This window comes from Wyeomyia smithii, chromosome 2 (assembly GCF_029784165.1).
Source record: "Wyeomyia smithii strain HCP4-BCI-WySm-NY-G18 chromosome 2, ASM2978416v1, whole genome shotgun sequence".
Classification (NCBI taxonomy): Eukaryota; Metazoa; Arthropoda; class Insecta; order Diptera; family Culicidae; genus Wyeomyia; species Wyeomyia smithii.
In genome coordinates, this window is record NC_073695.1 from 213,955,014 (window position 1) to 213,977,604 (window position 22,591).

The 22,591-nt window shown below is 37.7% G+C and overlaps 7 protein-coding genes across 11 annotated transcripts in view; 5 read left to right on the plus strand and 2 right to left on the minus strand.

Moving 5' to 3' along the window:
- LOC129725212 (nuclear inhibitor of protein phosphatase 1) overlaps positions 1-22,591 on the minus strand; it is a 489,093-nt gene that overhangs the window by 398,452 nt on the left and 68,050 nt on the right. The gene's annotated exons all lie outside the window — the stretch shown is intronic.
- Positions 474-4,387, plus strand: LOC129725218 (hydroxyacyl-coenzyme A dehydrogenase, mitochondrial-like). 3 transcript variants are annotated; one of them, XM_055680775.1, is made up of 4 exons: positions 474-593; positions 3,087-3,204; positions 3,495-3,770; positions 3,827-4,387. In XM_055680775.1, the coding sequence occupies exons 2-4, from the start codon at positions 3,139-3,141 to the stop codon at positions 4,361-4,363; spliced, it is 879 nt and encodes a 292-aa protein (XP_055536750.1). In that variant the 5' UTR covers positions 474-593; positions 3,087-3,138; the 3' UTR covers positions 4,364-4,387. The 3 variants fall into 3 exon arrangements, with proteins under 3 accessions (XP_055536750.1, XP_055536747.1, XP_055536749.1); XM_055680772.1 differs by lacking the exon at positions 474-593 and adding an exon at positions 876-996; XM_055680774.1 differs by lacking the exon at positions 474-593 and having other exon boundaries at positions 2,431-3,204.
- LOC129725210 (inositol polyphosphate multikinase) lies at positions 567-6,959 on the plus strand. 2 transcript variants are annotated; one of them, XM_055680758.1, is made up of 5 exons: positions 567-706; positions 5,210-5,407; positions 5,459-5,902; positions 5,960-6,351; positions 6,413-6,959. In XM_055680758.1, exons 2-5 carry the CDS (start codon positions 5,212-5,214, stop codon positions 6,644-6,646), a joined length of 1,266 nt encoding a protein of 421 aa, XP_055536733.1. In that variant the 5' UTR covers positions 567-706; positions 5,210-5,211; the 3' UTR covers positions 6,647-6,959. The 2 variants fall into 2 exon arrangements, with proteins under 2 accessions (XP_055536733.1, XP_055536734.1); XM_055680759.1 differs by lacking the exon at positions 567-706 and having other exon boundaries at positions 4,522-5,407.
- LOC129725217 (hydroxyacyl-coenzyme A dehydrogenase, mitochondrial-like) lies at positions 979-2,278 on the plus strand. The gene is made up of 2 exons (XM_055680771.1): positions 979-1,242; positions 1,399-2,278. Exons 1-2 carry the CDS (start codon positions 1,141-1,143, stop codon positions 2,212-2,214), a joined length of 918 nt encoding a protein of 305 aa, XP_055536746.1. The 5' UTR covers positions 979-1,140; the 3' UTR covers positions 2,215-2,278.
- LOC129725214 (mitochondrial 2-oxoglutarate/malate carrier protein-like) lies at positions 7,837-11,678 on the minus strand. 2 transcript variants are annotated; one of them, XM_055680768.1, is made up of 5 exons: positions 11,370-11,678; positions 9,712-9,948; positions 9,130-9,323; positions 8,851-9,061; positions 7,837-8,784 (listed from the first exon to the last, which is right to left on the minus strand). In XM_055680768.1, exons 1-5 carry the CDS (start codon positions 11,423-11,425, stop codon positions 8,553-8,555), a joined length of 930 nt encoding a protein of 309 aa, XP_055536743.1. In that variant the 5' UTR covers positions 11,426-11,678; the 3' UTR covers positions 7,837-8,552. The 2 variants fall into 2 exon arrangements, with proteins under 2 accessions (XP_055536743.1, XP_055536744.1); XM_055680769.1 differs by lacking the exon at positions 11,370-11,678 and adding an exon at positions 11,229-11,246.
- Positions 13,925-15,913, plus strand: LOC129725209 (H/ACA ribonucleoprotein complex non-core subunit NAF1). The gene is made up of 3 exons (XM_055680757.1): positions 13,925-14,419; positions 14,480-14,841; positions 14,903-15,913. Exons 1-3 carry the CDS (start codon positions 14,153-14,155, stop codon positions 15,657-15,659), a joined length of 1,386 nt encoding a protein of 461 aa, XP_055536732.1. The 5' UTR covers positions 13,925-14,152; the 3' UTR covers positions 15,660-15,913.
- Positions 16,959-21,273, plus strand: LOC129725203 (inositol-3-phosphate synthase). The gene is made up of 6 exons (XM_055680746.1): positions 16,959-17,262; positions 19,201-19,899; positions 19,959-20,201; positions 20,258-20,366; positions 20,444-20,802; positions 20,860-21,273. The coding sequence occupies exons 1-6, from the start codon at positions 17,146-17,148 to the stop codon at positions 20,986-20,988; spliced, it is 1,656 nt and encodes a 551-aa protein (XP_055536721.1). The 5' UTR covers positions 16,959-17,145; the 3' UTR covers positions 20,989-21,273.

Below are 22,591 nucleotides of genomic sequence, written 5' to 3' on the forward strand. Positions count from 1 at the left end.
TGTAATTAAACTCTGATATTTTCCATTACTTTTTGAATGTCCTGTCTGTTCAACTTCTTTTTACCAAAAAAAATTGATATATACATTGTGATAAATTTTTCCCATTCTACACGGATAGAACAGCAAGGTATATAACTTCACGCCACAAAGAACAATATCGATTTTCCAAACTCTATACTAATTTCAACACATTTCTTGTTTATAAATATGCTGATAATATTTAAAAGAAGCAGATTTTCAACGGGTAATTAAAGAGAAAAAATCCGGCAACTCTGTACACAACAAGTCGACGAAACTCTTGGTGTACACCAAACCATTTCCTGTTGTGCATACTGTCAGTTTTGAAATATTTCATTGTGTGTTTATTCTGTTTATCACTGTGGGATATCAATCATTATTGATTTGTTTGTTATACGATGATATCGTTTGTTGATCGTGGTTCCGATTGTGTTTTACTGTATTTGAGTGGAAAGAAAAAATCATTTAATGTGGATTTTAACCGGAGTGATAAATGATAATAATAATTCGCTTTGTGTCAAATTTTAAAAACATCATTATTGTGGCCACTATAATCAAAGCAAAAAAAAACTATTGTAAGTTAATGATTCCTGAATTTAGATATTTTGTTAATAAATTGCGGTAATACAAGTCACTAGTAGAACATTTTAGTGAAAATTAAATCAGCATGTTTGGTGTTGATACTCATGTAAGTATAAAATTTTATGGAGTGCTTATCTGAAAGGGACTGCTATTTAGGCTACTCGTCAATCTCCCTAAAAATACTATCGATCAGTCTTTCGAGTTTTTCAAATAAAATGATAACAAAAAACAGGTATGCAGTGAAGCAACTTCTACAACAGGTTTCTGTTCCATGCAGAAGAGTGTATGTATAAGTTCAAAAGCTTGGAAAGCGTATCAAAGCTCTACGATGCATTATACGTCTGTCATTGTCTTGTCAGTCGAAAGTCGAAGTCCAGATAAGAATTTTACTTCATTGTAAGCAGACGTGTTTTTCCCGTTAGATGTGTTTTTATAGCTTAAGCTTTATCGTATTTTGAGATTCACTTTCCCAAATTTTTAGCAAAAGTCTGTCAATTTTACAACATTTAATAATATACAAATACGGTACAACCTTTGATAATGTCTGTTATTCGCGTGTTCACTCGTAACATGGCCACTGCGGCCAAGATTAATAACGTGGTAGTTATTGGTGGTGGTTTAATGGGTTCCGGAATTGCACAGGTAAGTCATATTATAATCAAAATGTTTAGAATAACACCATGACTTGCCGTCTGGTAAAAGTCCGCAAGTCTAAAGGTCACCATACAAAATGATCATCTTGAATGCCGGCTGCCGAGGGGTTTTTGGATGCTTATCTAAGATAACGCTTCTTTTCAGGTTGCAGCAGCTACAGGCCACAACGTTACTTTGGTGGAAGTTTCTGATCAACTAGTGAACAAGGCAGTAGCTGGAATCAAAAAAAGCTTAGAGCGGGTGGCCAAAAAACAATACAAAGACGATGCTTCGAAAGGTCAAGAATATATTGAGGGGACATTAAGCAAATTAAAGGGATCCTCGAAGTTAGAAGAATCGATCGAAAATACTGATCTTGTTATTGAAGCTATAGTTGAAAAAATTAATATCAAACATGAGCTGTTTGGTAAAATTGATTCGATTGCCCCGAAAAGTGCGATTTTTGCCAGTAACACGTCATCTTTATCAATTGGTGAAATTGGGTCCATCACGAAACGCGAAGATCGATTTGGAGGTCTACATTTTTTTAATCCAGTGCCCATGATGAAACTTCTTGAGGTTATCCGTACTGATAAAACATCTGAAGAAACGTACCAACAGCTAATGGAGTTTGGAAAACGAATGGGTAAAACTTGCATCACTTGCAAAGATACTCCTGGTTTCGTAGTAAATCGCCTGCTGGTACCTTATATGGCAGAAGCTGTTCGCCTTCTAGAGCGGGGCGATGCGAGTGCCAGAGATATTGACACAGCGATGAAACTGGGTGCTGGTTATCCCATGGGACCATTGGAATTAAGCGACTACGTTGGATTGGATACGACCAATAATATTCTGCAAGGATGGCATAAACAATTTCCAGATAATCCTTTGTTTACACCACCCAAGATATTGGAAAAACTAATTGCTGAAGGCAAATTTGGAATCAAAACCGGCGAAGGTTTTTATTCATACAAGAAATAAGTTTCGGTTGTTTTACAGTTTGATTTACAAGAATGAAAAATAAATTGCATTTGATTCAAGTTTATTTATAATTGTCATGTCTGATACCGTATGGTGCCCGTTTACCGCTCAGTTAAGAGCGAAATTAATTTCAATGTCTCATAAAAAGTCCCGAAGCTATATTTTCACTAGCAGTTTTGACTATTACATAGTTAAAATTATGTTTTTTTTTACAAAAAAAAAAACGACCTAATTATTAAACGGAAAGTTTTTTGTTAATAACTTGAAACGTATTTACTTCTTGTGGCTACTTTCATGGAATATCATTAAATACATATGAGTCCGTTCACCGCTCACCATGGCTCCCTTTACCGCTCATGATTCAATAAGATATTATTGGAAGTTCGCATGGTTTTATACGATATAAAATAACATCAAATGGTATTTCGAATTATCCAGCATATTTACTCACATTTTAGTAGCGGTTTTTAGCGAAAAACATCTTATCAAAGAAAAGTGCTCCATGCAATTTTAGTTTAGTTTAGCTTCTCGTTGTCAGTCGATTTGAAACCCATATTTTGCCATATTATGCTAATAAATATAGACAGTCTGAACAAAAGCGTGAAAAAGTTGTGAAAAAAGCAGAGCAAATTTCTAATACATACAGCTTTTCGCTTTAAATACGCATTGAGAATTGCTGATAAGTTTCAAAAATTATACTGAATTTATACGAACTGTCGGTCGATTTTTGCATTGACGTACATATATTGCAACTGAATATCACAATCAAAATCAAACTTAGCTAGTACGATTAGTAGCACACTAGAATTTGCGATTTAGAGCTATATAAGAATGTATTAATCTTATTAAACATTGCACTTTGTTACTTTCAGGATCTTTAATTGATCTATTATCTGCCTGTTATCTTTAAAATAAATCAATAAAATGACGCCACCAATAAAATCTGTCGTTATAGTCGGAGCAGGAACAATGGGGTCAGGAATAGCAATGGTACGTTTTATATCTCTTATTTTTTTTCAATGCGTTATCTGTGTAGGTTTGTGCAGGTCACATTGTTAGTTAACTAATCTCAATTAAATCTTTTCAACATATTTAACATCATAATGGAATCTAGTAACAATACAATATTTATAGCTTTAGTATTAGTATCGAAACGATATGCTTGCATGTCTACTGATAAAAGGGCTGATTCGGCGAATTATAAGAATTTTATTAGTTAATAAACAATTGTGCGTTACGTGGATCGTATTGCTTGAGCTTAATTTGAGAATAATTTGTAGGTTGCAGCAACAACAGGTCACAATACTACGTTAGTGGATATTGATCAGTCATTGCTAGATAAAGCCCGCTCGCAAATCGAGAAAAACACCGACCGATTCGCACGCAAAACATTCAAAGCTGACCTGGACTCGGCCAAATCGTTTGTCTCGGAATCGTTATCGAATATTCGGTATACTCTTGGGTTGGAAGAAGCAGTCTCAAATGCGGATATTGTTATCGAAGCCATCGTGGAAAGCATGAAAATCAAGCAACAGTTGTTCAAACGGATTGATAATGTATGTTTCATTGATCTAGAGAATGCATATTAGTTACAGTAATTAATATTTGATAGATTGCTCCGCCACATGTGATTTTCGTAAGCAACACATCTTCCCTGTCCATACAGGAAATGGGAGAAGTTACGAAGCGACAAGATCGATTCGCTGGATTACACTTTTTCAATCCGGTGCCTTTAATGAAGCTGATCGAAGTAATAAAAACCGATAAAACTTCAGAGGAAACATTTGCAACTTTAATGGCGTTTGGAGGCAGCTTGGGGAAAACGTGTATCAAATGCAAGGACACGCCAGGGTTTATTGTCAATCGTTTACTCTTCTCCTTGACCTCGGAAGCACAGCAAATGCTGGAACGCGGCGACGCAACAGCTAGGGATATTGACATGGCCACTAAACTTGGTCTGGGACATCCAATGGGACCCTTTGAACTAATGGACATGGTTGGATTGGACGTTACCTTAAGTATTATGCAAGAACGTCAGTCTCGTTTCCCTGATGATCCGAGATCTAAACCAAGCCCCATACTAGAGAAAATGGTGGCTTCAGGAAAACTTGGTGTTAAAAGCGGTGAAGGATTTTATAATTATAAATGAAAGGTGATTGGGAAATGATGAAAATGGTTGAAGGTAAAACTACGGGGTGAAAAAAATTTTATGAGACTTAATAAACACTATTATCTCTATAATTTTCAAAAAACTCCTTTGCGTTCTTCCGTTTGAAAGTAGTTATGAAAGAAATCTGTATAATTTCAGTTAGTTAAAAAAACTAGTTTGGAATTACATCCGAAAAAGACATGTATTATTCAACTACAGAAAGTTATCTAAATATATCTTTCATGTATGAAGTCACTCATCAAATCTTCATTTAATAATACGCTCCTTCGGGAACATTTTTCTTTTTTTTGTATTCAACAATTGCTTTTTCTTCCATAAATAATTATTTAGCTGTGAGTAGGTTTTTATTCGCTCTCTATGATCATAAACAATCCAACAAAAAACTTCGGTCGATGAGCTCAACATCTTATTTGTAAAAAACGGTGTTCACTTCGCTAGGCGGCTGAAAACTGATTAATCGACCTCTCTAGTCAAAACATTGACATTCAACTAGGCGGATATGCAATACCTTTCATGCTTAAATCTTATCACTCGGTGCGCTATGATATTGATATCCGAATGTTTTACTCTGTTCCGCTTACGACGCTGTAGATCACATGATTCATAGCAATAATTCCAGCAAGATTTAGGCTACTGGATAAAGCCATTTTGCGATAAAGCATTTAACGATAAATGGGTATCTTTTGCACGCGAATATTTTCTTATTCGGCAACCTGTAAACTCTGTCGTTATTCCGTTTCAATTGATAGCAGTCGCTTTTGGAGACACAGCGATTGATAGTCTGAATTGTCTAATATAATATATATTATCATCTTTCAACCACAGTTATGAGTCACATTCATCGGCAACTTAAGCTTCCACCTTACCAAAAAAAGAAAAATCATGCCCGCTGTTTAGAAGGTCAGTCTACTCGCATCTTAAAAATGTCATCCAGCCAGGAGTACCCGGTTTTACCCGAAGGTTTGCAACCAATGGAAAATCAAGTGGCGGGGCACAATTTTCAACAGGGTACAAAAAATTTAGGTAATTTATTGTTTTTATGTACCATAACGTTTATAACGTTTTTTTTTGTAGGTTTATTAAAAAATATAGTCGACGGATCCCTTTTGAAGCCAGCCGGAAAACTGCTATGTGGAGCTCGAGAAATTAAATTCTACGAGCAAGTCCAAGCTGCTACCAACGAAACAGATTTGGTTCCTCTGAAGGAAATAATTCCACAGTACATGGGACATTTGAAGCTGGAAATAGACGGTAGAGCTGTGCAATTTTTGAAGTTGTCCGATTTGACCCATGGTATGCTGGAACCATGTATTATGGACGTTAAAATCGGATGTCAAACCTGGGACCCATTAGCAAACGCGGAAAAACGGAATGCAGAGGAATCTAAGTATCAAGCCTGCAAGCAAAATTTGGGCTTATGCATACCAGGCTTTCAAGTTTATTCGCTCAGCAATGGTCGCATTATGCGGTATGGTAAAGAATACGGCAAAAAATTAACGGAAGTTACTGTTAAAGACGGTTTGTAGATATGCTATCGTTTTTTTTTTAATTTTTCTAACATTCGTGTTTTGACAGCATTCCGCAAGTTCCTAAATGCTGAAAGTGGCTTATGTCGACAGTTGTTGATTCAGTTTTTGTCTGATCTTTGGACTATACAGAAATGGGCCCGAACACAAACCACGTTTCGGCTCTATGCTAGTTCCGTCCTGTTAGTATATGATGCGCGTCGTCTCAAACCGACGTTGCAACATCAATCCAAGAGTCTGAATAGTTATAATGGCATACCAAGTGGTAACAATTCGTGCCCTAATAGCCCCACCGAAGTAAACAGTAGTGCGAATAAGCAACGTGTAGGTTCTAGCTCACCCTCGTCTGTTTCACCCACTGGTGCAGACAGTAGGGTGGAGCCTTTACAGCATTATTTCAAAATTCAAAGGAGTCATTCGGCCATGCACAACTATGAAGAGGTAAGAAAAAATATATATCATTTGAATTTTCATAATTTTCGTTTCTTTTTTGTCTAAAAAGGAAATGAAGGGAATGCGCGAGAATTATATCCTAATGCGAGATAATCTGGTTGGTTCATATGATAACAAAGTGTGGGCCAGTGCTCGCATGATTGACTTTGCGCATGTGTTTCCAAACGAGGAAAGTACTATCGATAACAACTATCTACAGGGCATAGACAGTTTAGTCAAAATTTTTGAATGTTTTCTAAGAGAGTGCGAATCGGAGAATGCCCCCAAGCCGGGTGTACCATAGACATGCTTCATACTTCTTTGTCAAAATGAAAATATGTTGTTTAAGTCGCTGTATTTGGACCAGTTTTCGTCGTGATCTTAGATCACTCAATATCAATTAAGCCTAGCACAAGATAGTTGACTGAAAAACTGACTGCGGCGGAGTAAATTGTTTTCCATTTATTATTTTCTTTACCTAAAATATAGCATAATTTTGCGCAAGCCATGATGACAGACAAAGATATTTATGGTATTATTAACAGCTACGCTTCAGACCGGTACTTTCAATTAGACATTACAATTGGTTTTACAATAAATCCCAGTTCCATTTTTTACGAAGAATGTTTGAATTAAAAGATATATCATTATTGATTGACAAAAGAAAGAAAGCCGTCAAAATTCCAAGAAATGCCAGTTCTCTTATGAATAAGTGATTTTAATAACTGGAAAGTTAGTTCAGTTTTGTATCGTACGCCCCTTCACACATTCAATCACGATAAGATTCATATCAACTGTTACGTCCTATTTGAGTAACACCCTAATTAAACCGAAGGTTCTAGCTCTACCTTCACTCGAAATTAAGCGTTACACGTGGAAACATGTCTTATTTTATCATTGATTTGAAGTTTATTTTCTGCTGTAGGTTGGTAGAATTTTGGAAGCTCTTCCTTTTGGCTGCTGCACTGATCTCTTTGAACCCTTTTTGGACTGGTCGTGGCGTGACTTGAATGAATCTGAGTGCGCATGGGGTCAGCACCTCTTACCAATGTTTCTGTGTGGCCATCATAGCGCTAATCTATCTAGGGTGAAGTAAACGATTTTGTTTCGGTGGTTCAAGCATCATAAAAATGCGTACGGTCCAATACAACTTGTGCCCTGAAACTTTTTAAACCAGCCTTTTTTACTTTTCTGCGGGTAGAGGAATGCTACACTGCTATCGTTGCGCTTATTTCGTGCTCCACTCGAAAAGATTTCACTACTATTCGCAAATCAAATTCAAACTAATTCGAGAAGTTATTTAGAATAAATCCACAGTTCAGTCAACTCAGGAGTGGCATAGCTAAGATTACTGTCCCAAATAAGTCTAAGCTGAGAACCACAGACAAGTGGCTTAGCAAAAACCCGCGTATTCCACTAAAATTTGAAATCAATCAATGAAATAAATCAAATTACGGAATGTTTCTCAACCCAAGTATTATTAAAAAATCATAGTTAATTAACTGTTTTTTAATTTCAAACTCAACAAAAATAATAAGAAACGTCCATCATCATTTGCCTACAATAAGAAGATTTATTCAACTCATTCATCGCATTGCTTGCATTCTACCGTTTTACGTCAAGTTCAAGCGCACACTCAATCGACCGCGAAGTACGTTCGCACGAATGCATTACACCGCCAGTTAGCGGTCCTATACAACACGGAAGGCATAACACATTTGTAAAATTTACATTCACCCCGATGGCGGTGCTAGAATTTCAATGCTTCGGGATTGTCTAAGTTTTGTTGTTCTGGTGGCCTAGGTAATGAACGACGCTGTATTTAGCGCCCATCTGTACTAGCTTGCTGGCTTTCAGCCAAGAAACTGGATTCAACTATGACTTGGTGGCTGCCTAACTTGTGCGACTATATTCTGGCGGGCTTTATGTGCCATTGATTATTGGCAGTATTTGCTACGAGTGAAAACGAAAACAAAAATTTTTAATATATATAAAACAGACAGGTAATAACATAAGGTAGCTTAATTTTCCCAACACAATCTAGTATTACTAGCATTGGTGTCAGGAAGTATGTAATGAATGCAAATGTACTCGTATTTCGTTGTATATATGAAATGCTAGAAGGCAACTGCATCTTTTGATGTTATATGCTGATGGATTGGTATGTTCGTTTTTGATCTGGACGGGATCTTAAGTGTTTGATCTGTTTCTCACAATCCGGATTTGGGTCCTTTGCCACCCATCACGTGCGTGTTGTAGAGACCGTTTAGTTGTTCGAGAATTATAAATGTTAGCACCGTATGTGGACCCAATCGGGCGTAGTACGCGGTGAAGCCCTTCCAAAGTGCGAAAACGCCTTCGTGGCGGATAACTTTGACTATAACATCAATAGTGTTTTTGTACGGTGGTTGTTCGCCTGCGCTAACTTTCATATTCTGAATTCTGCAATCAAAATAGGTATTGTGAAAAAAAATCTGGTTTAAATCGTAATAAAGATTATTTTCCTACCTTGTTTTGGCAATATCAACTGGTAACGAAGCCGCGGTGGTAATTAAACCAGAGAACATACTAGCAGTAAAGTGTAATCCAATGCCTTCTTTAAGGTACCCACTGTTAACAAGATACGCTTTGGCTTGTGAATAGGAAGCAAGTTGCGCTGCATTGACTACCATAGCCCTTCCCATGGTAGGAATACAGCCGCGCCACAGCGCTAAAACGCCTAAAATTTCAAACAGCAATAACCTAGTAAATTGCTTCAGTCATGTCATGTCACTTAGCAGCTGTTACCTTCCTCTCTTGCAATGCGGAAGAAAGCGTTGAAGAAATTTGTATAATTTCTTCGCTCGGCTACCGGCAGCCGACCATCCGCTGTCATTCGTATGAGAATTAATTCGCATGGGTTGCCTACAAAGGAACCAATGGCCCCAGCAGTCATGCCCATGAGCATGGATTCCAGTAAGTTTGGAGCTCGATTCGTTTTTCTAAAATTGAAGGAAAGAAACTTCAATGATGGTCTTTATATACGTTAAATCTATTTTCTGTTTAAAACGAATTCTTCAAACAAAAATCAGTAGAAAAAAAGGCGTTTCAGGTCAAATTATAATGAATGTTAACATTTCAAAGAGAGCGATTTCAAAAAGGCATTATATATAAGACGCAAAGCAGATATGTTCATTCAACTGAAAAGCAAATTCCCAACCTTCGGTTTTTTTGCTTCAAATACATCAAATCTCAAAACACTACAGACTACCTAAATATAGTCCACATAATTTTTCAAAATCACATGCTTCACGTTTTGATAAACATACGTCATCACTTGGTTATTCGTTTAAACTGCAAAGCAAAAAGGAGCAAAAAAACGCAACTTACTGTCTGTAGGCGTCATTAAGCGATGTATACACACCCAGCCGGGTGGTGGTGTATGTCGCCTGACGCATGATTGCGGCACTCAATCCTTTGTATAATGCAAAAGTACCTTCGCGCTTGATGATCTTGCTGATGGCATCGAATGTGTTGTTGTATTCTTTGACGGCGCCTCCCATGCCGGAAATTTGCATGCGTGTTTTAACTAGATCCAGCGGTTGCACCACACATGTTGCTCCGATTCTATGACAAGACGAAAAGAGAACACAATTGATATGTATTCGTGTGTGGATTTATATCTATTCCATAGTAAAGCTTAACTATATGTTTGCAAAAAAACGTTTGTTTCGTTGTTTGGCACGTGATCACGAAATTTATAATTTAAATCGCTACTTCTACTGAATTACCATTTATTTCAAGAAAAATTTATAAATACATCTTCGACTCTTTCGACACAGATAAGTTTCAATTTTATTTGTTTGATAATAGAATTTACATGTTTGGGGTATTTCTGATGCGAAGGCTTTTTGGCTGCTGGTAGCTTTGATTAGAACAGTGTATAAAGGTAGGTATTAGGTGTGCATATGTTTTTATTGACCGAATTTGTTAGCAATCATTGACAATATTTGCTTCCATAGTCATGTAGACATACTAAACGAGAAAATAAATTGCCTCAATTACATTACACATTAGCGTATGTTTCCTGATCGCTGTTACCAACTGAGTTATAACGTTGCTTTATAGCTAGCATTATAGTCTCAGAGTGCTACTAAAGTTTTTGAATGTTTCTTAGTTTAACCCTTATTTTGATGTTTACTCGTTTGGTATTTGAATGTTCTGGGACCCGATTCATTCAGCATAGAAATGTGTTCATGGAGGTCAGAATGTGGTGTGGTGTGTCACTGCAAATCATTATGAACAAGTACATATATACAGGAATATATGGCAGATAACGGGCACATCGAATTTCGGGCGATAAGAAAGGTGGTACCATATTGCAAGAACTCAATATTTCGTTTATACAATGTTTGAGTACGCATATCTAAATTTAATATTCGGTGCACCCGACATTTGCAGGTTAAAAGGTTAAAAAGCTTGAAAAGGTACATGTATTCAAAATAAACAAAAGAATGTTAGGTTACTAAATTTTTGAAGCAAATCAATTTATTCTTCCACATGTAAATGTTCTGAATGCAAGTATAGAAGAACTGAGGCAAAACAGTGCTCTTGTTACACAAGTAATAACGATACTATTAATGCTAGGTAACTTTTAGTTGAACTGGTATTCCACCAGCTCAGATGTGTATTGTTTTGAAATTATATAATCCACGGACACCGAACGTATACACAGTTTGAAAAATTTATTATTCTACGTGTCACAGATATATTAGGAACCAGTTGACGACCTCTAAATGATCTCACCATGCAAGACATATTTCCCGTACGGCCTTTTTCTGTGTTAATGTTCACGGTCATAAGTGGCTGATCGTGAAAAAACAACTCATTGCCGACCATTCACTAACCTTCAAGCGTATTGGTTTGCGTATGGTGGAAATCCAATCCATTATTTTTCCTCTATCTCATACGTAAATACTTTCCAAATGTAAAAATAACTTCTTGGTAAACTTTTATAGTAATACAAAATTGACCTTCTTATAACTTACCCAGAGAGACCACCGAACATATACTGGATATAGACAGGCTTTTTCTTCTCACCCATTTTTCGAATAAATCAAGTTTTCAATAAATATTTTTTCAATTCTATACAAAACAAAGTATGTCGCCAGTATTTTATTAAAGCTATATTCCAAATTACGGATACCAAATGCAAATGTGCAACTAATAAATGATGAGTTCACTTTGAGTCGTACAACTGCAACTTCAACCGGTACGATGATGAAAACGAACTGAGCACAGCACTGCAAACTGAAATTGTAAACCACTGACACCACACTAAGCAAATGTATAAAACAAGCAGATACGAGAACAGGCAGCTGATGGCAGCGATCTATGGTCGTATTATAGTTTAAAAAAATATTTTTTATTTATTGTGTAATGTTTTAGCTGTCATATGCCAGCTATGGTTGTGCGCGTTTAGTACAATGAGTACAGTCGATGTTTACACTGGGGCCAAACGTACGACGCAGGGATACTAGATGTGCAGATTTGTCTGCAAAACGCAGATTTCTGAATCTGTGTGCAGATTTTTGTTGATTCGCAGATATTTACAGATTTTCAATAGTTTTTGCAGATATTTGTAAAAGTTTACCTCTATTTGCGCAGACTTCCTCAAAATGTGTGCAGATTTTTGCAGACTTTTGTCTGCCCAAGCGAAATTTTTTCGAATCACAGCTTGATTTTTCACAGATTTTTCCAGTTTTTCGAGCAGTTGCAGACATTTTTCAAAAACATCTGGCATCTCATAAACGAACTGGAAATATGATACAGATTTGGTAAAATATACCAGGTAAAAGCCGTTGTTAAAAATGGAAATTTAGTTCGAAAAAAATATTCTATGATATGCATTATTTTTACAGAAAAATCAAAATTAAAAACTGACCACTGAAACTGGGTTAAACTGCCGTCGTTAGATTAATCAGGATCCCCATCGACCGAGCGAAACCTACTCCGGTTTGCAGCGTGTTTTAATAAATCCAAGCAAGCAATCTCCGGCTGACCGGTCACCGTGAGAAATTAATAAACTGTCTTGGTACACCTTGCGAAGTCATAACACATCGAAAAACCCATAGATGAGTAAAACTTACCCTGACCGAAGACGCGTTTACACCGGGACATGCACGACTGCTCTATTATGTTCTATCGACGCAAACGCGCACGGATACGGTGTTTCGCACCGATTCTCTCTTACACAATAATAAAAGCGCACATGAAATCCACACTACGAAAGTTAACTAGAACGAGGTCTATATGATGAACAAGCTATGTCCTCTATGAAATAAGATGCATTCAACGGTTAAGAAACTTGTAAAAATGCAAATGTGTATATGGAACAAAAAAAGATACGTAAACAAAATAGCTGCGTCGTGGACATATACATTTGGATTTTATTAAATCAGCGAAAAGCTCTACAAGTTTTCGGCAAAATTTTCAATAACTTCGGCATACACTACACTGTGAATATATGGATATGTAAAAGAGTCGTTCTATTGTTTCTAATTCAAAAGATTCAATAAAACTTACGCTCAAATAAATTTTTGATCTCTGGGTAAATGTGCTGCTTGCGCCGTTCACCATCGTCACTGGTTGTGTTTCGCTTTATGGTTTTGACGTTTGTCAATTGGAATTGCAGCTGTAATTCAATTGAGTTAAACAGTCGTGATAATACAAAAGATATGGTAATTTCCATTAACCAGTTTTCAACGCAAGATCATTTCATTGGAAAGTGTTAATCATCGAGAAACCAACACTAAATTACTTTAACTTGCAGTGTGGTGTGATGAATTAAATCAAGTGCAAAAACACTTGAAGTAATCGTGACATTTTTATAGTGTAAAATAAAATGGTTCTGACAATCTACAATGTAAAAAAACGACACGTTACTGCCAAGTGGATTCCACTTACTTCTGTTCTAATAGATGAAACATTTCATATCTACGTATCAAAATGATCAAAATACACTTGAGTTTTAGTTCACAGCACAAAATCAAGTATCTTACACTGCGGTTTGACATGTCATGCATACCAGAAGCAATCACTTTACACTCGGATTTAAATGGCTACACACGTCAAATGCCAAAACACGTTAGAATAACGTGGATTCCAATAAAAATCGATATGGATCGACATAAAAAAAAAGATTAGGTTCGTTTATTGACACTCATATGTAAAGAGCATCAGGGATTAACGTGCGATTTATTTTCAGTGTACAGTGTGGGCAAAAACATCATATCAGGAACCATTCAAATATTACATAACGCGGAATTTGGCAATTTTCAATACCCACCCACCCCCATGTAACGCAATTTTACATGTTTGCCACATGCAATATAACGCTCCGCTGAATACCCCTCCACCCCCTAGAGCGTTATGTATTATTTGAATGATCCCTCATGTTTTTTGTGTGGGTTAGCGTAGTAATATACCTGTGTTTCACTTACATTGGTTTTTGTTTGCATGTGAGATTTTTAGTACAAACGAAAAACTGAGAGATTTTCACGATTTTTGTCCTCTCTTTCCTTTGAACATTGTTTTGAATTTGACAAATACTATGAGATTATTGATATCAATTCAAAACGTGCTTCAAAATAACATGTGTATTTGAATATTTGCAAGCCTAACTGGTAGTTTAAACAGCATCAGCTACAATTAACTATTCAAAAAAACAATTTTGAGCGTAAACAACCAGTTAAAGGTTTTATTTAAAATACAAAAAACCAAGTTTACAATATATTTGAAGACAATTGTTGCTTTCTACACAAAAGAAATAATGAATGCCGAGAAAGTAACAATAGAAGAAAATACAAAGGACAGTTCAAACAGCACGAGCGCGAAGCAGTCCCTTACAGAACCTCGGGAGAATGAGATCTCAACAGACGTAAAAAAAACGTCTTTGGAAACCCAAAACGACGCTTCATCAGATCCAAAACTTGATCATATGAACGAGATGGAACTGCCAAATAACACAGAACAAATATTTCAAGACACACCTGTGTACAAGGATGAACCATCAGATGTCGACATGGACTTAGCGGAGGTTAGTATTTTAGGTAATAAAGATAGATGAACAAAATTACACATAACATTGTTTTTCAAGGATTTTACAAAAAATACTGCATATTCGACAGGACAATCTGCAGTCCCAACAATTAACAACAAAACTTCCTACCAAGAACAGATTGCTACGGAACAAGCAACAGAGTCGCAGGCGGTCTTGCAAATAGCCAATAGTTCTCTATCACTTTTATCACAATATATCAGTTCTGACTCAGAGTCAAACATAACGGACTCGGAAGAAGAATTACCTAGAGTAGCAACTCAATCTATTAAACAAGAAGCGGAGTCCGATGATTCCGAGGACTGTGTGGAAGTTGTGGAAAATCAAATGCTATATCGCAGTCAAAGGGACAGCATCGTTGTTAGCGATGTAGAAACTGCACCTAGTGAAAAGGACAATCAGTAGGCATCAAAGTTAGAGTTTTTGTGTTGAATGTATACTCAATTATTTATTTTATTCTAGATCCGATGAAGATTGTTTTTCATCTGGGGAAGAATCTCTCCCGCCTGTTCCAATAAAAGGAAAAGGAGAAACACTGATCCACGAGCTTCCTCCGATTCAAGAATTGCAGATTTCTGTTCCTGAGGCGCAATGTAAATCAATTGGGTACATTCAATCAGTAGTAGCGCAAATTGTGATCGTTCAATCCCATGCTGGAGTTGAGCTGCTCAATATAGACACTGTCCTTTTTCTAGAAAAGGGCAAACGATCCCTTGGAAAAATCTTTGATGTGATCGGTCAAGTTGCAGCTCCAATGTATTGCGTGCTTTTTAACTCTCGTCAAGAGGTTACCGACAAGGGAATAACAATAGGAGCTCCAGTGTTTTGTGCTCCGCAAACTGAACACACTCAATTTATCATTTTGTCCGAGTTAATGAAACACAAAGGATCAGATGCCAGCTGGCTGGATGATACCGAAGCTCCTGAATATGCTTTGGATTACTCGGATGATGAGCAAGAACGAAGAGTAAGAAACCGTAGAAACAGTCACAACTCTACAGGTAGACAAACTCCAGATAGGGAACAACATAATCGCGTATTCCACAGGAGGACACGGGGACGGGGCAACACCCGTGGTAGACAAAATGGACATAGTTGGCATCATAATATACATCAATCTAATAACCCGCAGCGGGTTATTAATCCATTTGCTTACGCTCTTAGCACCGCCGGAATGCTACCTCCTCCGCCACCACCACCTGCCCCACCGACTAACTAGTAATTTACTGAGTAAGCAATATTGGATATTTCGAAAATTTGAATTATTTAAAAACTTGAGCGTTTTAAAAATTGGTTGCTACAAATGAGGCAAATTTGTAAATCTTATATAAAGTTTAATTTAACTCCATAGAAGTACAACTTAGTGCGACATGCAGTCTAAGACATGTCTCTTCTATTTTGAAAATCTTATATTTCTTATAAAATCACGTTTATTCAATGGTTGAAAGAATTAAGAAATAAAAATGTTTCATGCATTTCTTTAATAAAAAAACTGCATTTATTCCACAAAAAAAAAACACAAATTTTAAATTCTGAAAAGAGAGCTTTATTCTCTTAATTCCGTCACCCACAGAATCCATTCCACCACATTTGAGGGGTTCCCTCAAATCAAGGAGAAAACTGTTCTGCTTGCAATACGTGCTTATTTGAGTTTGATAATTTTGAACACAAAAAAAGAAAATTTCCTCAAATCACAAGCTTCTATTCAAATCGCTATCCCATATTCGATCCAAATTCCACTCTTCTACCGAAAAAGGTTTATGGTGATGTCCGTTTATTTCTCGATTAGTCGAGTTGAAGAACTGCGACAATAACCAACTATTTCTCAATCGAATTGTAAACCGATTCGAAAATTTATCGATTATTACGAATTATCGTTATTTGGCGTCGGTTATTGGTAGCGAATGCAGTAATTGATTAGTTGGGAAAATCGGACATCACTAATTGCTCTCTCATTTTTGTGTTTTGTGCATACACGTCCTTTTCAGTTCTGAACTAACACAGAAGTTTAAACTTGTTTGTGTTGTCCATTGGACGACTAATGATAAAACAATGTTAGAGAACGGTTCGAGTTTGTTTACGCACACACACTCATATATAAACAATGACGTTTAGCCGGCTGGAACCAGGGATGCCACATGTACAGATTAATCTGTATTTTACAGATTTTTGGCCGAAAAAACGGTACAGAATCTGTATATACAGATATACAGATTTTCGTCGAAAAGTACAGATTTTTCGTAATTGACAATAATTTTCAAAAACAATCCTTGTTTTTTTCATTAAATATTGAGCAAATTGAACATATTTTCAACTCCTCACACATTTTAAGCTAAAAATTTGGTTTATGTACCATAAAAACTTAAAAAATAAAAATAGTTTCTTGTGTTTAAACAACACAGATTTTTTTTACAGATATTTTTGTTCCAGATACAGATGTTCTGATTTTTCCAAGGGAAAACACAGATTTAAATGTGGCAACCCTGGCTGGAGCCTGGAAGCCAATGAGAAATGATGTGTTATCCATTTTGAACAGTGCTTACCCAACTCGTGTGCTCGAAAGTTGTATTTTTCTCCATTTCATCGGGTTGCTGTTGAAGCTCTTCTGGAACCACCTGGAACATTGTCGCTTGCACACATTCTGCACTAAAAAAAGGATTTCAATTTGAATAAACGGTGCTTCTCTGACTAAATCATAGCTGACGATGGCTGCTGACCTCAATGTCCTGTCGCCAAATGTGCATTACAGTGACGATTACATCCAGGTGGATTACCAGTATCAGACTACGTCGGTTGTTGCTAATGGTTCCACCGGATTCACGGTAAGTAAGAACATTCATGGTCAAGGGCGTCGCTGTAAACAGGCTTGGTGTCAAAATCGATAACTGTAAACATTTATTCCCTGTGTGGTGCTCATCCCGTGTTGCTAAAAATAGAATTTAATTATCGATCCTGTTAACCACGTAATATCTCGCGCGGAAGTGGATCTCGGCTGGTTCAGTTTTGCATCGTTAATAATACATCGATGGATGAAATATTACAATATACACAGCTTGAACTAATTATATTAGGTTTTGTAGTTTTGCGTTGAGCACAAATTGAAAACGATTTATTGAATAAATAACTAATTTACATTTTCAATATATTGTTCCACTATTGCAGTTCAATTGACTTTTACGCATTTATCTATTAAATTCCAATAATTGAACCATAATTTAACTATTCTAGCACAGTAAGTACAAAATCATGTTCCTACAGTGAATTGTTTTGATGATCCAATTCCCCTTCGCATGACATCAGATCAAGTCGAAATAGTACAGAGTCATGAAAAAGAGACAATCAGAAAATTCGGATTTTACGACAAAATTACAAGTCACTTCGTTTATATTACTCGTTATCAGAAAGCCACGTACATATACTCGTATCTACTTCTTAGTAAGAACGTTCAAACAGTGCAAAAAAAATATTTTGGGTTCAACAAAGTTCATTTGAACAATCCACTATCGACAGGATCATAAATTTTTTAATGAGGTCAACCTGAAGAACCCTTAAGACATCGCAGCCATTATCAACGCGGCAACTGGATTTGGCAAGCCAAAAAGCCGTTGTTCCGATAATGTATCTCTTTATCAACGAAACACGTGCACTGCTAAGTCTGGATTCACTGCTGCATATCATTTGAATAAATTATCTACCTAGATTTATTGGCATATACTTAATCAAACTGGTTTCACGATATATTTGCATATGTCGAATTACCTAATTTACAACGTTTTTAGCTTTATGATGAATCTCATTCAGTATATTCTATTTCCGCATTTGAAAGATAAAAATCAAATTTATTTCAAAACATTTGAGAAATTTTTTAAAAATATGCTGCCAAATTAAGAAGGGTTCGGATTTATTTCAAACTTGTTATGCATAGCCTTGAATGTTTATATTAAACTTTTTCGCTTCGGAAAATCGCCTGATATTCCGAAATATGTTGATATTTCTTAAACAAACACGCACAGATAAAGATAAAGCCGTACATTATCAATGAGTGAGTGACACTGCAAATTGCATTTATTTTCTAAGTAAATAAATATATATACCTGTAGATTAAATTTTTTATTCTACATTTCAAATCGGAAATGTCCGCCACGTGCCAGCTGCGAATTATTTTGCTTACGTACTATGCGATATTCTATGTACCTAAAGGAAGGTGTTGAGGATGTGTGCTGTAGTCAATCGATAACTGATAGGTAGTTTGCTCGTTGCTCAAACATCGTGCGATATCTGGACGGAGGTGTGCTTGAAGATTATTAGCCAGCCGGCAGCTTAACATACCTAGTTCGATCGTACGATGCACGATTATCGCGTCTGTTGGTAGCTTTCACGTTGTTACCGAGGGAGCAATATCGATGCGACTACATTCGATATCAAGTATAACAAATAGTTGTAATCAGAGATAAGATTTTGGTGATTTATTTTCGTCTGGATATTTATTTCATTTACCCGACAGAAATCGGGTTATGACTTTTTTCTGGCACGTGCCTGCAGAGATATAAAAAGCGATTGTGAAGAACGTTAACAAAATGTTATTATCTGGCTTTTTAGCAGAGTTTTCGAATATAATGCAATTTTTACGAAAGTTATATGAAGAAATGCCATCCGGGGATTGTTAAGCAATGTAGTTTATGTAATTGAAACATTGTTTTCATGATGTGCCCATCAGAGAGTTAATTGTCTTATTTCGAAAACATTTTTGTTTATTGCAGGTACGGCCTGAAACGACTGAGCTTAACATTCGCACCGGACGTCGCGTACCCCGCCTAGGACTTATGCTGGTAGGTTGGGGTGGTAACAATGGATCCACTCTGACGGCAGCCTTAGAAGCCAACAAGCGTGGCTTGGAATGGAGAACTCGCACCGGTACACAAAAAGCCAACTGGTATGGTTCGATAACGCAAGCCTCAACGGTTCTTCTGGGAACGGATGCCAGCGGCCAGGATGTTCATATTCCAATGAATAAATTGATTCCAATGATCTGTCCGGATGATATTGTAGTTGATGGATGGGACATTAGTGCTATGAACGTTGGTGATGCTATGGTTCGTGCCAAAGTTCTAGAGGTTCAACTGCAGGATCAGGTATACAAGAAATTATCCCAACTCAAGCCTCGACCATCGATATATGATCCGGACTTCATAGCTGCCAACCAGGCAGAACGCGCTGATAATGTTATATCGGGTACCCGTTATGAGCAGTATGAGCAAATAGTGAAGGATATTCGCCAGTTTAAACAGAATAGTGGCGTCGAAAAGGTGGTTGTATTATGGACGGCAAATACGGAACGTTTTGCAGAAATTAAATCAGGACTGAATACAACAATGATCGAGTTGGAGAATTCACTCAAAGATAATAAAACTGAAATTTCTCCCTCAACAATCTTTGCGATGGCAGCGATCAATGAAGGTGTAAGTACACACAAAAATTGTTGACATAACGAGTATTGCATTTTTGAACTCATAAACAGTGTATCTACATCAACGGTTCACCGCAAAACACGTTTGTACCAGGGGTAATTGAACTTGCAGAACACAAAAAAGCATTCATCGCTGGCGATGATTTTAAATCGGGTCAAACAAAACTTAAATCTGTGCTTGTCGATTTTCTCGTATCCGCTGGTATTAAGCCAACATCAATTGTAAGTTACAATCATCTGGGTAACAATGACGGCAAAAATCTGTCTGCTCCACAGCAATTCCGATCTAAGGAGGTAAGCCATAGAATAAGTCTGTTTAGAACATTGGTTGAATTTGATTTTCTTTGTAGATATCAAAGAGCAACGTCGTAGATGACATGGTAGCATCGAACAATATTCTGTATAAACCAGATGAGCACCCAGACCATTGTGTGGTTATTAAATATGTACCGTATGTAGGTGAGGAAATTAATTTAGTCAATACACCTGATTTACTTCTGTGGCCAGATTGAGAGATTCAAATTTCAAATGTTTAGGTGACAGCAAACGCGCTATGGATGAATACACCAGCCAGATTATGCTTGGTGGGCATAACACGCTGGTAATTCACAACACCTGCGAGGATTCATTGCTAGCGGCACCGCTCATATTGGATTTAGCAATACTGGGAGAGCTCTGCTCTCGAGTTCAAATAAAAAAGCGGGCAGAGTCTGATGATGAGTACGTGCCCTTCCGTTCGGTCCTCTCGTTACTAAGCTATTTGTGCAAAGCACCGTTGGTCCCAGAAGGTACACCGGTAGTGAATTCTCTCTTCCGGCAAAGAACAGCAATCGAAAACATCCTCCGCGCTTGCGTGGGTTTGCCACCGCTTAGCCACATGTCGCTCGAGCATCGGGTATGCAATCGTTAAAATTATCTCTTTTCACAATTTAAAAATGTTTTTTTTTCACAGTTTAACCTAGATGTATCTTCAACTGAACCACCAACAAAAAAATGTAAAATTTCAAACGGTTCTGTGAGTAAAGGCTCTTCGAATGGAACAACGCATGGGCCACTCTACACTAACGGCAAGCACTGTTAAAAACCAAAAGCAAACAAAATTTAATCTCTTATATGTTACCCACTTACCAAGACCAGGAGAGTTGGCGAGTTTGTAAGGAAAATAAATCATGCAGTTTTTACCAAGAGGCAAATAGCGAACCGTCGCTGATGTGTTTATGCGAATTGCTGTAATACACTATTTGTATTACGAACCAATTATTATACATCTAATTCTACTACTGCAACACTATACATGTTATATCCGCAAATTGTATAGATGTGTATTACAAATAAATATGAAAAAACAGCATATTTCGTTTTCATATTTTCGTTGATACCTTACTTTACCAAACAGTCCCAAGCCGTGGTGTGGCCTTTGCTGTACAGAAGAGTCGTCTTCATTCCACTCGGTCCATGGCTGCAGTTCACCAACTCTGCAGTCTGCGTAGGGTCCGCAGGTCGTCTTCCACCTGATCGATCCACCTTGCCCGCTGTGCATCTCTACGTATCGTCCCTGACGGATTGGTTTCAAGAACCATCTTTACCGGGCTTAGCAGTGTGGACGATAGATGGCTCCCCAAGCAGCTCCTGCAGTTCGTGGTTCATTCGCCTTCACCACACTCCGTTTTCCATCTGCAGTCCACTGAAGATGGTACGCAACACCTTCCGCTCAACGACCGCAAGGGCGCGTTTGTCCTCAACTAGCATAGTCCATGTCTCATGCCCGTAGAGGACTTATCTGATCATCGTCTTGTAGATTTCCTACAATAATGCGCCGTTAAATTTCTCTGCTGGTATCGTCATCGGCAGCTACCAGTGAGCCCAAATACACGAACTCATCGACCACCTCGATTTCATCACCACCAACTTGAACTCGAGGTGGGAGGTTAGCACTGTCTTCTCGTGAACCCCTTCCTTTCATGTACTTCGTCTTCGATGCATTGATGACCAGTCCAATCCGTTTGGTTTGGCTTCAGCCTTTAGTCCGATGTACGTATCCGCCATCTTCACAAAGGTCCAGGCCACAATGTCGATATTGTCGGCGAAACTAAACAGTTGAACCGACTTTTGGAATATCGTGCCACTCGTGTTAATCCCCGCTCTTCTAATGACACTTCCCAGGGCAATGTTACACAGTAGGCACGAGAGACCATCACCTTGCCTTCGACCCCTTCGGGTTTCGAAAAGGCTCGAGAGTGCCCACCATTACTCGAACTACACACATCCATCGTCGCTTTGACCAACCGCGTCAGTTTGTCCGGAAATCCAAAGCCGTGCATAATTTGCCATAGCTGGTCCCGATCGTTTGTGTCGTACGCCGATTTAAAATCGAAGAAAAAATTATGTGTAGGCACGTTATATTCGCGGCATTTCTGCATAACCTGCCGAACCGCGAATATCACGAACTGCTTCGCAAATGGTGATAGTCGACGTAGAAAATTTGGGAGAGTACCTTGTAGGCGGCGTTCAGCAGAGTGATAGCCCGATAGTTGCAGCACTCCAGCTTGTCGCCCTTTTTATAGATGGGACACACAATACCCTACATCCACTCCTCCGGTACTCGTTCTTCCTCCTAAACCTTGACAAGGACCCAGTGCATGGCTCTAGCCAGTGCTTCCCCAATAACTCCCTGGGAAGTTTGT

Coding starts and splice junctions, on each gene's coding strand:
- LOC129725217 (XM_055680771.1), top strand. CDS start 1,141: ATGTCTGTTATTCGCGTGTTCACTCGTAACATGGCCACTGCGGCCAAG. Junction 1,243..1,398: donor TGGGTTCCGGAATTGCACAG/GTAAGTCATATT, acceptor GCTTCTTTTCAG/GTTGCAGCAGCTACAGGCCA.
- LOC129725218 (XM_055680775.1), top strand. CDS start 3,139: ATGACGCCACCAATAAAATCTGTCGTTATAGTCGGAGCAGGAACAATG. Junction 3,205..3,494: donor TGGGGTCAGGAATAGCAATG/GTACGTTTTATA, acceptor AATAATTTGTAG/GTTGCAGCAACAACAGGTCA. Junction 3,771..3,826: donor TGTTCAAACGGATTGATAAT/GTATGTTTCATT, acceptor AATATTTGATAG/ATTGCTCCGCCACATGTGAT.
- LOC129725210 (XM_055680758.1), top strand. CDS start 5,212: ATGAGTCACATTCATCGGCAACTTAAGCTTCCACCTTACCAAAAAAAG. Junction 5,408..5,458: donor ACAGGGTACAAAAAATTTAG/GTAATTTATTGT, acceptor TTTTTTTTGTAG/GTTTATTAAAAAATATAGTC. Junction 5,903..5,959: donor GGAAGTTACTGTTAAAGACG/GTTTGTAGATAT, acceptor GTGTTTTGACAG/CATTCCGCAAGTTCCTAAAT.
- LOC129725214 (XM_055680768.1), bottom strand. CDS start 11,425: ATGGGTGAGAAGAAAAAGCCTGTCTATATCCAGTATATGTTCGGTGGT. Junction 9,949..11,369: donor ATGTTCGGTGGTCTCTCTGG/GTAAGTTATAAG, acceptor GTCTTGTCATAG/AATCGGAGCAACATGTGTGG. Junction 9,324..9,711: donor CTTAATGACGCCTACAGACA/GTAAGTTGCGTT, acceptor CTTCAATTTTAG/AAAAACGAATCGAGCTCCAA.
- LOC129725209 (XM_055680757.1), top strand. CDS start 14,153: ATGAATGCCGAGAAAGTAACAATAGAAGAAAATACAAAGGACAGTTCA. Junction 14,420..14,479: donor TCGACATGGACTTAGCGGAG/GTTAGTATTTTA, acceptor TTGTTTTTCAAG/GATTTTACAAAAAATACTGC. Junction 14,842..14,902: donor CCTAGTGAAAAGGACAATCA/GTAGGCATCAAA, acceptor ATTTTATTCTAG/ATCCGATGAAGATTGTTTTT.
- LOC129725203 (XM_055680746.1), top strand. CDS start 17,146: ATGGCTGCTGACCTCAATGTCCTGTCGCCAAATGTGCATTACAGTGAC. Junction 19,900..19,958: donor TGGCAGCGATCAATGAAGGT/GTAAGTACACAC, acceptor ACTCATAAACAG/TGTATCTACATCAACGGTTC. Junction 20,803..20,859: donor ACATGTCGCTCGAGCATCGG/GTATGCAATCGT, acceptor TTTTTTTCACAG/TTTAACCTAGATGTATCTTC.